Source organism: Sebastes umbrosus, chromosome 22 (genome assembly GCF_015220745.1).
Source record: "Sebastes umbrosus isolate fSebUmb1 chromosome 22, fSebUmb1.pri, whole genome shotgun sequence".
NCBI classification, from domain to species: Eukaryota; Metazoa; Chordata; class Actinopteri; order Perciformes; family Sebastidae; genus Sebastes; species Sebastes umbrosus.
In genome coordinates this window covers 21,116,033-21,131,618 of record NC_051290.1, presented here as the reverse complement: position 1 = coordinate 21,131,618, position 15,586 = coordinate 21,116,033, and the positions used below count along the sequence as shown (strand labels likewise).

The 15,586-nt window shown below is 39.2% G+C and overlaps 2 protein-coding genes across 2 annotated transcripts; one reads left to right on the top strand and one right to left on the bottom strand.

The window, feature by feature from the left end:
- Positions 1-49: 49 nt before the first annotated feature.
- arl2 (ADP-ribosylation factor-like 2) lies at positions 50-3,881 on the bottom strand. The gene is made up of 5 exons (XM_037759351.1): positions 3,682-3,881; positions 2,619-2,729; positions 1,863-2,025; positions 1,496-1,576; positions 50-523 (listed from the first exon to the last, which is right to left on the bottom strand). The coding sequence occupies exons 1-5, from the start codon at positions 3,744-3,746 to the stop codon at positions 389-391; spliced, it is 555 nt and encodes a 184-aa protein (XP_037615279.1). The 5' UTR covers positions 3,747-3,881; the 3' UTR covers positions 50-388.
- A 2,591-nt stretch (positions 3,882-6,472) lies between these two features.
- Positions 6,473-14,555, top strand: batf2 (basic leucine zipper ATF-like transcription factor 2). Its single transcript, XM_037759654.1, has 3 exons — positions 6,473-7,016; positions 8,733-8,852; positions 11,150-14,555. The coding sequence occupies exons 1-3, from the start codon at positions 6,921-6,923 to the stop codon at positions 12,194-12,196; spliced, it is 1,263 nt and encodes a 420-aa protein (XP_037615582.1). The 5' UTR covers positions 6,473-6,920; the 3' UTR covers positions 12,197-14,555.
- The last annotated feature ends 1,031 nt before the right edge of the window (positions 14,556-15,586 follow it).

The following is a 15,586-nucleotide window of genomic DNA, read 5'->3' as shown; positions in this document are numbered from 1 at the left end:
GTTTGAGGTACTAAAGAAAGCTGTGGATTTCAATAGTGATGCAGTGATCTTAATTCAAGAAGCATTTACATTTATTAGAGAAGACATTGGAGTGAAGCACAAACCACCAGCTGACAATCTGGTGTAGTATGAAGTACGAACGTGGGAGTTAACAGCAAGAAGGTTCATGTCAGTCATTACATTGCAATCTGTAATATCTGAATCAACTGTCTCAACATTAAATAAAAAGATATAAACCACGGTGTGATTCTTGTAACCATGGATACAGACGGCACCCGTGTCTTGTGACCTAACAGCAGCTGATGGAACAAAAAAAAAACTAGTTGAGTTCCATTTGATCTCTGTAGTCCAGTAACGAGCCTGGAGCCGTGAGAGAGGCTACACACAATCAGTCAGTGGTGAAGATCCTGGCAGCGATATCGTCTAATAGCCAGTCCACTCCAGTTAACAAGTTCTCTCCTGTTACTGCGCTGCAGCCGATGATACACCAGTGATGACTTTTGATCTCATCCAGAGCCAGCGCCTGCAAGAAAATGCGTTGTGATGTGCAATTTCTAGATAATTCAAGTTTAATCTGATATGAAGAATTTAAAGCAGCAATAGTGAAAATAAAAATTGTAATCAGAAATGTTACCAGGGTTCCCATAGATTCTTGAGGCAAATCAATCTTTCAAAAGTCTTAAAAATGGTAAGACATGGAGTAGGATTTTATGAATAGTTTTTTTTAACAAGATCCTGACCGTGTACTGTCTTTCAGAAGCTGTAGCAGGTTCAGTTTTTAGAGCTACAGTGTAGGTCTGGAAGGAGGTTAAATAACACGCTAAAGTTTGGCGAGGAAAAAACTGTCATGGCCCTCTTCAAAGGGGTCCCTTGACCTCTGACCTCAAGATACGTGAATGAAAATGGGTTCTATGGGTACCCACGAGTCTCCTCTTTACAGACATGCCCACTTTATGATAATCACATGCAGTATAAACGTGTTATTGTCTCCTATTCAAAAATGGTGTATTTGAATATTTCTGCATACTGGGGTCCCTGAACAGTCTTGGAATTACATAAATTGGGTATCACTGTAAAGCTGAGACTCCCTAATTGAATTCATATGTGATGAGGTTGGTCCCCATAGTAGCCATTTCATTATATTGAGACCATTTTTTAAAATTTGACATTACTGTATAAAATTAAACAATATTCATGAATGAATGAATATCTACATACAGAGTGGGTCTTCTTCACGGAGCTGACCGCCATGTTTCTACAGTAGCCCAGAATGGACCAAGCAAACACTGGCCCTAGAGAGGGCCATTGGTATTCGTTTTGCGTCGGAAACACAGTAATTCTACACACTTGGCACGATGGAGAAATTTCGGTTGGCTCCAATCTGCAACCCCACCGCTAGATGCCGCCAAATCCTACACACTGCACCTTTAATCTGTAGGAACCCTGATTACTGGAAAAAAAAGTAATATCAGGGTAAGGTGGGAGTTTAACTCACCTCTCGTATTGCCTCTTTTGACAGGGCTCCTGGTAAGTCCTGTTTGTTGGCGAACACCAGCAGCGTTGCACCAGCTAACCTCTGCATGGAAGAAAGGACACAGTCAACTATAGAGATCGATATAATAATGATACAGTTATTAAACCACACCATAAATGTCAGCTTCAGACAGCGCAAGAATATAAAGATGGATCTTTACTGTTATCCCTCACTGTCTCTGTGTGGCTGGCTCCAAAATGTGGGGACAGATTAGAACAAATCCACACATGGTATTGTGCTCCAAAATAAAAGATCTGCAATTAAACACTAAATATAGCATGTGCCCTATAACTCCAGTGTGTGTGTGTGTGTGTGTGTTTGTGTTTACCTCCTCCAGCAGCAGTGAACTGAGCTCCTGCCTGCAGTCCTCCAGTCGGAGTCTGTCCGCGCTGTCCACCACCCACACCAGCCCGTCTGTGCTCTCAAAGTAGTTCCTCCAGTAGGAGCGCAGTGACTTCTGACCCCCTACATCCCAAATATTCAATTTAAACCTAGAAAACAGAGAGGGAGAGAGAGAGAGAGAGGGGAGAACATGAGGAATGTGGAGGAAGACTGGAAAAATATATCCTTATAATGGATCCTGGCTCGAAAAAATACATGAATGCCTTAATGTGGAAAAATAGGGAGTTCAATAAGAAGAGGATGTAAAAATAACGTAACTCTTAATTTGTAGGTTTACATGTTTTCTTTGTTGCTTATTGAGGTTTGATTCAGTTGGCTGTAGGGGATATTCGTCTTTATAACTGGGTTACAATGTGTGTAAATCAAGTAATGCAATGAAGTTCATACATGACAAGCAGTTTGTAAATGCGGGTTTAACAGTTTCTATATAAATGTAACAACATCCACATGTTTTTGATGGATATTGCACAAACTTTCAAATTAGGGCTGTGATAATAACACATTAACGCAACTTGTGATTTTTAGTTTGTAGTGGGCTCATTTTGAAGCTAGACAGGCTCTCAGGAGACACTTTGCATGTTGTCCTTTCATTAGACTTAAAGCACTGAGATGATTGTCCACAAGGTCCCTTTTGAAAACGGAAAATAGGGGTTTCATTTTCTGTGTGTGTATATGTTGTTACCCTCGGTGCTCCAGTGTTTTGATGTTGAAGCCCAGCGTTGGAGAGATGGTGCTGACGTCTTCTCCATTAAACTTCTTCAGGATGGTCGTCTTCCCCGCGTTGTCCAGACCTCTACACCAACCAGGTTAAAGAAGAAACTCTCTCGCGCGCACACACACATACACAGTTATAATTATAAATGACCTTCGAATTAACTTCAAACATTTTTTTACTTTATTATTATTATTTACTTATTTATCTCACTTATTATTGTAAGTGTTGGTAATATTATTGTTATTGATATTATTATCATGACCTCATCATCATCATCATCTTTATTATTATTCATATTATTAATATATATGTGTATGTGTATATACTGTATTATATATATATTTTACTCATTTATTGTCTTTTTGGTTTGTTTTTGTTCCCCCTATGCTCTACACACAAAAGGAAGGATATCTGTATGTGTGTGTGTAGATATGTGTGCATGTGTACAATATATGTGTTTAAGAGTAGATATACGTCATATATGACCATCTAGCCTCATTCAATGCCAAACACACACCTATTATCCACATCACACACATACACACATTCTTCAACCTGCTTTTATCCCCTTGTGTTGTTTTTGTTCTTTGTTATTCGTCTTTCTCTGTATAATATATTTTGGTCTTTTGTATATATGTCCCTGCACATGTCTTCACTTGTTTTGCAATCACTTTATCACACAATAAAAAAAAGAAAGAAGCAACTCTCCCTCTCACACCTCACTATTACATATCCCAGTTAACTACATGAATGAAGGCTCATCTGTGTGTCATTCAGCCCGTTGTTGTAGTGAGCTAACAGACAGGGTTTAATAGCCAGCAAGCTCATGTTAGCATGATACAGCACAAAGAGGGCAAAACAAACCCCACAAGCACACCACCGTGATCCTGTTTTATCCTGTTTTATCTACCCATACACGAATATAAATCACATCAGATCCTCATGTTATTGACACAGATCCAGTTAAGATACACGCATGCTGCTGAGCCTCCAGCTAATCTAGTAAAACCTCTACAGTCAGTCAGGATACAACATCAGCAGTCTCATCTCCCGCTCCTTCTGCTTCATCTTCTTCAATATCGTCAGCAAACCCATGGCGATGGTGTCCCAGTTGTAATGAATAGCTTGCTTTTACTGATTTATAGTGTTGTATGAAAGATATTTAGCATCCTATGAGAAGCATTGCGAACCAGGAAGAAGCTGTAGTTTTAGTCCCGCCCCCACGCAGCCACTGATTGGACGGTTTGGTAAAGAGCGAACGCTGATTGGTTGTTGGAGACGTTCGAAGCTTGTTGATTGGTCGGTGAGTATTCTAAGGTGTGATGGTGTTGTAGAGGCGCTGTTTGTATTGTGTGAGGTGGCGCCCCCGTGTGTCTGTTGAGGGGATTACATATATATATATATTAAGCAATCTGGGAATGTTCTGCCTGTCAAAACTTGTTTCCAAAAATATTAAATCTTTCTATTTGCACGACAATTTAATACATATTACACAGACATTACATAACTTTTAATAGTCTCTTCTGCACTATATTCACTTTTGTACTTTGCACTACTAACCTTTTTACTGCCTTTTTACTAACATGTTTTGCACTATGGAACTTTGATGCTGGAAACTTGAATTTTCTATCTATCTATCTATCTATCTATCTATCTATCTACCTACCTACCTACCTACATCTATCTATCTATCTATCTATCTATCTATCTATCTATCTATCTATCTATCTATCTACCTACCTACCTACCTACATCTATCTATCTATCTATCTATCTATCTATCTATCTATCTATCCATCCATCCATCTATACACACATTATGTAACTATGTATTCCTTCTTAATAAGAAATGTATTTCTTCCTTTAGCTTTCTATTATATTTCCTATTTTTTTTGTTTAGATTATATTCTAATTTCAATATTTTTGAATATGTGCTTTTATATTTGATATGTGTGTGAATCCTTGAATACACGGAGAATACAATAATGCCATCAAAGAGAAAACATTCATACATTCAGGCAAGAGAGTGTGAAAAGTTCACTCTTCACCGTGGAAAGAGTAGTTTGACAAATCAATATCAACACAAGGTTTTTTCCGGAGCAAAACTTATAAGGTACAGTTGAAAGCTCCAGAAAAAAATTATAATAAGTAGATTTTGTGTTTTTTTATTTGGATTATTTAATTAAATTTGGGCAATATGTTTCAGCATATTTAAGTTACAGCATGCTGAAGGCTGGTTGTGCATTCATCAGTGGAGCAGATAAACCTTATTATATCATGCTACACAGTGAAGCTTCTACAGCATTGCGTTCTTTCTTCTTTTTAGACGATAAAGCATTGACTTTTTTTTATTTTGAATTTCTGTATGCACCCTCCAGAAATTTAAAAACAGTTCAAAAGCATCCTGCAATACAAAACGTTTATATTTTTTTCTAATTTATATAATAAAGTTCTTTTGTCACAGGGTTTCCTCATCAAAAATATCTTATCATTTTTACTTATCAAAGTATCAGAGAATAGTGTTAAAACTATGGAAATGAATCTCATATATTAACATTACATAATATAATTTAACATAAGGAAAACAAATTATAAATGTACCTTAATCAGTTTTTGAGGTGCTTTCAACAAAAACAAAGGTGTTATTTTTTATAATTAGCAAGTATCAATTAAAACAATCAATTTTAATAATACATTTTATGTTAGCTAGATATTTTGAGAACTCAGGATTATGGATATGTGATATTTACCTAGTAATGAACATTATGCCTAGTCAAGGTCATCATATCTCTGAGCTATGACATTGAATTTAATTTATTAAGGATTCCTTCTCATATCAGGCTAAATGCTTTATTCTGGTTATAAATGTCAACAAACTTAGTACAAATAATACATATATTTGTAAAACATTTTGGTGTGGGAACACTTTTACTTTTACTTTTATACCAAGTTACATCACATCCTGCAGAGAAGCGGTAAAACCTGTTGGCTGCTCTCCGGAGGCTCGGCTGTTCATTTCCTGGCAAAAGCACATGAGAAAGCCCCTGCACGTGAAGGAGGAGCATCCTTATTCATAATATTAATATGGTTATCCTGTCTGATCTGTTCCTGTTCTCCAACAGTTTCTCCCATTCATTCATCATGATGCCTTCAGGTACTGTCGGAAATATCAGGACAATGTAGCTGTACTATGATGCTTATGGAAAAAATATACTACCGAATCAATAGTTGCAGAACAAAGCCACTCAAATAGATTAGAAGGAGATTTGACACCACCAGCAGAAAAGTTTACAAATAAAAACAGCAACATACTAAAAGTGGATTTGTTCTGTTCAGTTTGCTTCCTTTTGGTTCTCCTCTTCTTAAAAAAAAAACAGCAACCACTTGAAAAAGCTTTATAAAGTTGTATCACTGGGTCAGCTTTAAACATTTCTGCTTTAAGCGTTGTTTGTACCGTTACAGACACACTCCTTCTGTTTTAGTCTGTGATATTCTTGCACATGTTGAATTTTGCACATCTACCATTTGCAAATTTACTACCTCAATTATTTTTATTTTTTAATTAAAGAACAAACATTGTAACGTGCACACTTTGCTAATGTATATAGTGGGTTATTCTATGTTTATAATTTAGATTATTTTTATGCTAGTTGTAGTAGTCTGGTATATTTATAGTGTATTCCAATATTCTTTATATTTTGTTTTCTATGGATATATTTCTTTAGTGTCGACTTGTACATTTAATGTAATGTTCCTGTGCATTGCTTATAACCTGCTGCTGCTACACAATAATTTCCCAGTTTGGGATCAATAAAGTACATCTATCTATCTATCTCTCTATCCATCCACCCACCCGTCTGTCTATCTGTCTGTCTATCCATCTGACACTGAAACTAACATACTCCCCGTGAAGGCAGCACAGACCCCATTTCCAGCTCATTACCTAGCAGCGGGTGAGTTTACAATAAAGAGAAACCGAAAGCAGCCGCAGCATCATGTTGCATCATCGGTGGTCTGATGCCAAACTCCGTGCGCTAAAAAGCGACCGGACGCACTGCTGGAGCGCCTCAGTCTGGGCTGCACGTTCACACAACCGGTGTTCAATCTCGAGCTGCAGAGGCGCGCTGCTCGTGCGTCAACTTCACGGTTTGAATGGCACCGGTTTCACCTGCGGGCGCGCAGCACGGAGGATGATCCGGGCTCGGTGACGGTGCATCCTGCAGGTGGACTCTCAGACAGACAGATAGACAGACAGATAGACAGACAGTCATGTCCCCGTTATTCATGGAGGCTGGCTACGAGCTCAACAGCCCCGGCTCCGGCTCCGGCTCGGTGTCCGCTGAGGGCAGCAACACCGGTGGATCGGTGAGTAGGACCACTCATTCTCCTCATCTATCTATCCATCATGTACAAATAACCACATCATGTCATCTCATCACTAGGACTAAATATAGTGTAACTTGTACTAGAAGTATCACTTATGTATTATAGAAATATACAATGAAAGGCAGATATGAGAATAAAGTAGAATAGTCACCCAAACTAAAATGTTATTTGTATACATTTTATTCCACTTTTATCTATGCATTTCTTGTTTTTTTTCTTTTTCAAAGCACATTGTAACTTGTTTTTGAAAAGTGCTATAAAAAATAAAGTTATTATTATTATCAAACCTACCACTGAGCACCTTACATACAGTCTAAATCCCTATAATAGGGCTATTAGTTATATTATAGGATTTTCCCATCAAGATTAGTGTGATTGCAAAGTCTCCTGTTCAGCTCCAGCTAGGGACATTTATTATTTTCTGTCACCTCTCAACTGTCCACTATCTAATAAAGGCTCAATAAAGGTCCAAAAATATTTTAAATAGAATCAGCTAGGGCAAAATCTTCTATCATGATATAGGTAATTTCATATCTCAATAATGATATATATCACAATCTTTCATTTTTAAATAAATAGTCTATATGAAATAACCACATGGTAAAGTCTTTTTTTTGTATGAATTAAACAAAAATAAATTATATACATGACAAATGAAAAGTACTGAGTATTTTCTCATTTTAAGAACTTGAGTGCAAAATGAGAACAAAAGTTTTAAGTGAAATAATAGAGAGAGAAAAAAGAAATAAATCTAGGCCTAGCCTATGTCGTGATAGAAACTATATAGAAAAATCTATACAATAGACATTTCTATATCATTTTGATGATATATTGTCATATTCACCTAAAAGTGGTCTGAAAAGACAAAAAAAGTGCGTTGGATTTCCAAGTTTCCAACACAAGTGTTCCTCTCTACCTTGTAATGTATGGTGCCGGTAGGAAAGTTGATACACTTATTACCTCTGATAATGAAATCACTTTTCTGTTTCCGCCATCAGCATTAAGAAATCAGAAGTGCGCTTTTTCTTTGCCCTGCTGCCATCAGCAGCAGGGCAAAGAAAAAGCGCACTTCTGATTTCTTACAAACAATATATATATACTGTCACAATGAATACACTTTTAGTTGTTTAGCTGAGAGTGATGCACTTGACATGAAGCTCCTGTTGAGTTTGCATGTGTTTTCAAATGCCAAATGAATGTAATGTAATCTTGTTTTCAGCACAGATGAGCTACTATTTGGGGTAAACATTTAATATAGAGAAAATAATGAGTGCTTCTCGTCCCATTTTGGGTCCAGTTGAGTCAAACACAGTGATGGAAGAAATCGTTAGATGCAGCTTTGAAAAGGTTGCACCTATAATGTTTTTGTTTATGCCCTGCTCCTGAATTTAACATGACAAGCGACATCACAACAACTTCCCACTTTAATTAAGAGACCTCGTGTAATTTCATGTGATAGGTTTGTCTCATGACCTTAAGAACTATGATACCTTAAAAGGCAGTAGGGGATGCCACACGAGAAGTGTGTTTACTGTAATTAATCCTAGATGAGTTTGCAATTCTACAATTCTACAATTCTACAATTTCATTTAGCAGACGCTTTTGTCCAAAGCGACGTACATCTGAGAATTTGTACAACACAAGCAAGGATCTAGATAGTTTGGTTAACTGTATCTGTTGCGTTCATCTTTACAGGAGAGAGAAGGAGAGGGGCAACCTAAGACAAACAGAGGAAGAAGAAGACAAGAGAAGAACCGGGACGCGGCGAGGAAGAGCCGGAGAAAACAGACGGAGAGAGCAGACGAACTTCACGAGGTTCGAATCATTCATTCATTATAATGGTTCTCCCTTCCTTACACCATCACCCAGTGACTGTGTCTGTCTCCTTTTCAGTCACACACACACAGAAACACACACACACACACACACACACACACACCGGCTGTGTGGTGTGACTAGTGAAGTGTGTGCGTGTGTGTGTGTGTTGTGTAATCTGACAACATGCTCGTAGCCGTTTCTTGTAAATACTCTGCCTTAGGAGAAGGGCTTTCACTCCCTCTGGTTTGCCCTCCCCGTTGGCCCTCCCTTTCCTCTTCACACACACGCACACACACACACACACACACACACACACACACACACACACACACACACACACACACACACACACACACACACACATACACTCCCACCTCTGTTCAGTGCCTCTCTGTCGTTTATTTTTTTTTCCTGAGGGGCAAATTCCACAGGTTGTGCTACACAGGGACGCACACACACACACATTACGGACTTCCTGAAGCGCTAAGTCAACTTTCTGATTGGATTCAACGAAGCAAAAAAGTGTCCTGACTCGGAAAACGTCATGAAAAACTTCATTGAAAACTACTTATGGATATATTGCTTTTAAAATCAGACATAATTACATCCTACCAGAATACGGTCACCCCTCTGAAAGGTCCTTTTAAGGACTTTGTTTTGTACAAATATGGTGTTAAAGGATAGGGCTCTGCATTTTTGGTGATTGAAGTTTCATATTAAAATGTGTGTTGCCGTTATTAATAAGATTCACCACAAATTGTCTGCATCAGTTTTTTTTCTCATGAGGAAGAGTAAAAATGACATTATAGGAATAGTTTGACATTTCCAAAAACATATTTCCCTAAATGTCAAAGTATTCCTTTAAGATCTTGAATCTTAAAGGAATAGTTTGACATTTTGGGAAATGACACTTATTCTCTCTCTTGTTGGATGAGGAGATTGATATCATACAGATATGTGATATGTGATTATTTACATTGTAAATGAATCAGTTGATTATTTTCCTGATTAATCGATTAGTTGTTTGGTCTATAAACTGTCAGAAAATGGTGAAAAATGACGATCAAAGCCCGCGATGACGTCCTCAAATGTGTCCACAACTCAAAGATATTCAGTTTAACGTCATAGAGGAGAAAATAAACCAGAAAATATTCACATTTAAGAAGCTAGAATCTTAGACTTTTATTTCTTAAAAATATTACTCAAACCAATTAATCGATTTATCAAAATAATTGGTGATTAATTTAATAATCAAGAAAATCAAACCGTAGTTCACTGCGCTGCGCCTAACCGCATGATTGGGGACATTTTTCTTCCTTTTTTCCTTTGTCTTTGACATTCATTAAAGTCGGCCTTACCTGCCTCTTACATTATCCTACCTGCTATAACTGGTTGGATAAGTGTGTGTTTACCGGATTTAGGAATGGGCGTGTGTGTGCCTTTTGAGACCAGACTTTCGCTTTCTTTCTCCCTCTTTTTTCTCTTTCAGTTCTGCTCCTATTTTTGAGAAGCATCGCTGCAACAAACCAGTGTGACTCCCGAACTTGGTGTCAGCAGTTCACGGTTTAAAGGGTCAGAAAAACGTGACGCGCAACCGCATAGCAGCTCTAGTTTGACTGTGACCTCTGTGACCTTAGGAGACTATAGTGTAATCTCACTGAGGGGAAACACTGAGTGTTATTCAAGTCTGTACTTGCAGTAGGTGGTGCTCAATGGAGCTGAATACCGGCTGCTACGGGGGGAGAAGTGTTTTCAGGCTGCACTGAAACTTAATGAGGCCATAAAAGCGGGAGTTTAGTTGCTTGATAAACCAGGAGACAACAATTCTAGAAAAATAAATGAATTTTTAAAGGTTTCTAGCCAAATTTTGACTCTTTATTTAACACGTGAATCTCACCAACTCTGCAGGGAATCACCTTTAATGCTCTTCCCAACCACCCACTCTCTCCTCTCATGCTGAACTTGCAGTACTGTTGCTTAGAAGCAATATCTCAGTTCTCCTTCGAGGTTCAGACTGTGGCCGCGCACCATCCGCTCTGTGGCTGTTGTACTTTCTATTACGGCACTCAAGAAGGGTTTTAAAGAAGAGTGTCATTAGTATCGCTCGGCTGTAGCTGTTTCATTACAGCACAAGGTGTGATATTGTGTGGGTGGGCTGTCTTTTGATGTATGTCTGTAATCAGTTTTTTATGGCTGATGAGGTCCATTGTTAGGGATAATAAAGATAGCCCTGACTCACCTTGACATTAACTCTCTCTCTTTTTTTCTACCTCCCATACCCTCCTCTTCCTCAGGAGCTCCAGGGTTTGGAGCAATCAAATTCAGCCCTTAAAAAGGAGATTGCCGCGTTGAAAAAAGACCTCCAGCTCTACACGACGGCTCTGGAACAACACAAGCCTCTCTGCTGCCTCAAAGACTCCACCCACCTCTCCACCTCAGCCGACTGTCAGAGCAGCTCCAGCCCTCCTGGAGCCCATCCCCAGGCCTCAAGCTCCACTTTTGCTGCTGCTGCCCCTTCACTCTCTACCTCCTTAACCTCCAGCCCAGGTCTTCAAACCCGTGACTGTGTTGAAAGCGCACATCCCGCGTTTTCTGCTCCTCCAACAACTACAACATCAGCCTCACCTAGCGGCTCACCCGCTAAACTCTTCTCTGTAACAGCTCCCATGTCTTTCTCCACAGCCCCGGCTCCTCACTCTTTGTTTAGCGAAGATCCTCCTCCTCTAATCACATCAAACGTTCCGCCTGTCTGCACGGGCCTCGCTTCAAACCCCTCCAGCTCTCTCGCCGCAGCTGCTCCACCTCGACCTGGTCAAGGCACCATCCACGAGAGCTCTTCAATGTCAGCAAATGCTCGTTTCTCTCCGATTGATGAATTTCTAATGACACCAGCTTCTTTTCTTACCGCTTCACTGAATGTAGCGCCCCTTTACTCACGTTTAGCGGTAGAATACGCAGGTCTAGTAGCGCCAGGTTGTCCCATGAACGAGGCCCAGCTTCATCCAGGTCAGTTCAGCAGAAATTCAACCAATTCAAGTCCGCCGTGTTCCCTTTTACCAGCAACTCTTCAAGATCCTGCTCTCCAGGGCCCCTCGGTGCCATCGCCTGCCTCTGCTTTTGAGCCGAGTTATAATCGACAAGTCAATCGCGTGTCTCTGCTTTCCATGCTCACTGTGCCGAGTCCCCTTAATGTGTCTCCGACTACCTCCAGCAGCTTTGATGGACCTCCCCCTCAACCTCCACCCTCGCTGCCACTGTTGGGGGATACCTCAAGAGATCTGTCCCTTTCTGAACTCCTGGAGGGCAACGATTGGATACTAAGTGGGACCGGTTCCCAGTAGCACTACATGCCACAGAGCAAAGGAAGACCTTGTGCCAAAATTGTTGTTTTAATTTATATATTTCTACATTTTGAGCTGTTGACTCAAACTCTGCTGAGCAGCTACAGAAATGAAACGCAAGCAGACAGATTTATATGGAAAACTTGACATCAGAATATGAACCAAGGGGGCCAAACAAATTGTCTGGGCTGTTGCTCATATTCAGCTTTCTGCTTCTTAAAGGGACACTCTTGTGATTTAGTATAGAGAGCTACAGGAATGAGTCCTGAAACCCAGAAATGAGTTAGCATTTTAGCACTTCTGGATCCTTCGTCTGGAAGTCAATGTTTTTTTTAATGGGTTTTTAGTTAGATGACGTTAGCTTTTAACTTTGAAAATCATGAAGGTGGTGTTCATTTGTGAAGTATCATAAATGTTTGTTTGCCACAGAGCTTATTTTCTGCAATAATCCAAAACTCAATGGAATGATCCCATTTTTTTTCGAACTAAATCTGTGTCATCCCTTCCTTAATCCAGAGAAGAGAAAATGAAAAAAATGACTCAATAGATGAGGGTGGAGTACTCACTTCCTTGCCATTTCAAGGAAATGTCATAAGGAGAAATTTCCATCTGTGGCTGGAACCTCATGTGTGAACATATGCCCTGCCAAAGTTAACCACACGGCCGTGGCCTGGCTGCAGATTACGGTAGTTAGGATTTAATGACAGGAAATTTATTTTTTACCTCTTTTTAAAATACACAATCAAACCCGCACACTCTCCTCACACAGTTGCACATATTTTTGGTGCTATTGATAATTTAAAGTCCCCATGAAATGAAAAATACATTTTCACAGTTTTAATCCTGTGTTAATTGTTCATTTACCTCTTGTTATATGCCAAATATATGTTACAGTATCATTGTATTTTTACATCAAAATTTGATCAACATTTTCTCTTCCTGTAAATTATTTCTCAATCTGCACTTGGAGGGGTTTACAAAAATTCATCCAATCAAATGAGACTTTGAGCGACTAGCTAGCCAATCGTTTGCGGATCGAATCAATATACGTTCTTTGATGGAAGGAAGAGATGTGTTTTTGGATATCAGTGGGCAAAAACGCTGTTTTCATTTCCAAAACAAGATGGCTGAGGTCTAATTCATTCAAGGGAAACTTAACTTTTTGTCAGTGCAGCACCAAAACTCCTCTGCTCTGTAGCTCCGTATCGAGCTAAACTCAAAGCCTGCCCGCGTTTTAGCGGCCCAATCAAAGACGGAATGATTGGATTTAAATCCCTCGTGACTGTTCACCGCTCAAATATTCTGTTTCACTGTGAGATACGTCACAGTACAGCAGTTAGAGGCGCTCTAACTTCTGTTAAATGGGGACTTTAAAGTCAATTTGCTGATTTTGTTTTGTGAAAAGCTATAATTTTTTTTTTGTCTACATTTCAGATTAAAAACAAAAATAGATAGATAAATAGAAAATAGATTTATCTCTTTTCTTCTTCACTTCAAATAATAGAATTGCATCACTTCTACTTACTGTAATTACGCTACTATATGTTTCATTGTTAATTCAGGCCTTTTACCAGCTTTGCAGCTTGCAGACAAAGTGAGTACTGCCCAGGCCCAACTACCCTCAGGGACCCCAGATTGTGTATCTGTTGGTCTGTGGTTATTTGGTTAATTGCAAATAGTAAATAGTTTGGGTATCTAAATTATTTATCCACTTGTACAAATGTTCATATTCACAAATAAATGTGTGCTGAATTGAATAACGTCAAACAGGATCAAAAGATGCCCACAGCTCGTTTTTGCTCTGGGGCCCCCTAGTGGTTACATGGAGACAAATGTCAGGACCTAAGATCTTGTGGTCCACTAACACCCCTGTGGATCTAAACCTATGATAAAAAAAAAAAGAGTAATTGTCAATTCCCTTATTGTGTTTAGTTCAAGTGAGACAAATGAGAGAAATAACGTATTTCTTTCCATTTGACATCCTCTCCCTGTAACTGACAATAAGAGACCCAGGAGGCGACTCAATCCTGTTTTATACGAACTATCACTGCTGTAGAGGAATTAAGAGTGGATTTTAAGTTAGGAAATATAGCTTATGCATCATGATTGTATTAAAATGACGATTTTGTTTTTTCAAAGGATGATTTATGTAGATTATTCTGCTTTATATACACTATATCTCCAGTCGGAGGATATATGAACGTGTACTCTACACAGAAGTTTATGATTTAGTGTGAGGCTTTGTGTGTGTCTGTGTGAGTTATGAATATTTTGTATTTAACATGCATTAGATTAATATATTTTATACTGGTTGCAATAGAAAAAATCATTACAAATAAAAAAAAATTCTTGAAACATTTTCTCACTTTTGCTCAATTAACAATGCTGTTCTATATGTACTATAATAATCTAATATGATATATAACTATAATTAAAGTGATGCTGCGTGACTTTTAAAAGAGCAAATAACACATTACTCTTATTACAAATGAAAAGTTAAATTAATTAGCATTATTAAACGGCTTTGTTGAATACTTGATTCTGATTGCTCAATCACTGCGTTCTATAGTCTGTTATTTCTTTATAGCAGACTGTTGCTATGTATAACAGACCGTTGCTATGTGTGCAGTTCTGATGTTTGACTCTGACAAGACCCCTCCACTTTGTGTCGGGCCGCATCGCCCTATCAGGGTTTATTTTACTTGTTTTACTGTTTTGTTCTAATTAGGAAATCTTAGCAAACTAACATGCTGAACTGAGAGGGTTCAGCATGTTAGCATCGTCATCGTCGGAATGTTCGCGTGCCGTTTTCAGCATTTGGCTCAAAGCACCGCTGTGCTTATATATACAGCCTCACAGAGCAACTAGGCTTGTTAATAGATTATAGTCTATTATTAGAATTTATACACACCTTACCAGATTGAATATAAACTTGAGAGGATGTTTGGTAGATTATCTCACAGTTGTTTTTGAGTACAAGGCAATAACAGAGTGCTGTTGAGCAGAGTGTTTGTAAATGTCAGAGCAGTATTAACAGCCTCTGGTGGTGAGGGCTAATGAGATGCAGACCAGCAGCTCTACCAGACACTTACCGGACTGACGGTCCACCCGGTAGTTTTCCCAGAAGGCAACCGGCTGAGCTCATCTGCGACACAACACAGAGGAAGAGGAGGAGGAGGAGGAGGAGGAGAGGAAGGGGCGCAGGCGCGTGGTATTACGCACGCCCTTGTGTTGAATATCAGATAGTGTTTATGGTGAGAGGAGCAGTGAGCAGGTTCAAGGCTGGAGACACACATCACTGACACGCTCACTGACACACTCACTGACACGCTCACTGCTCAGCCGAGGTGCAACTGAGAGCGAGATGAGAGCGCGTGGATAATTGCGCTT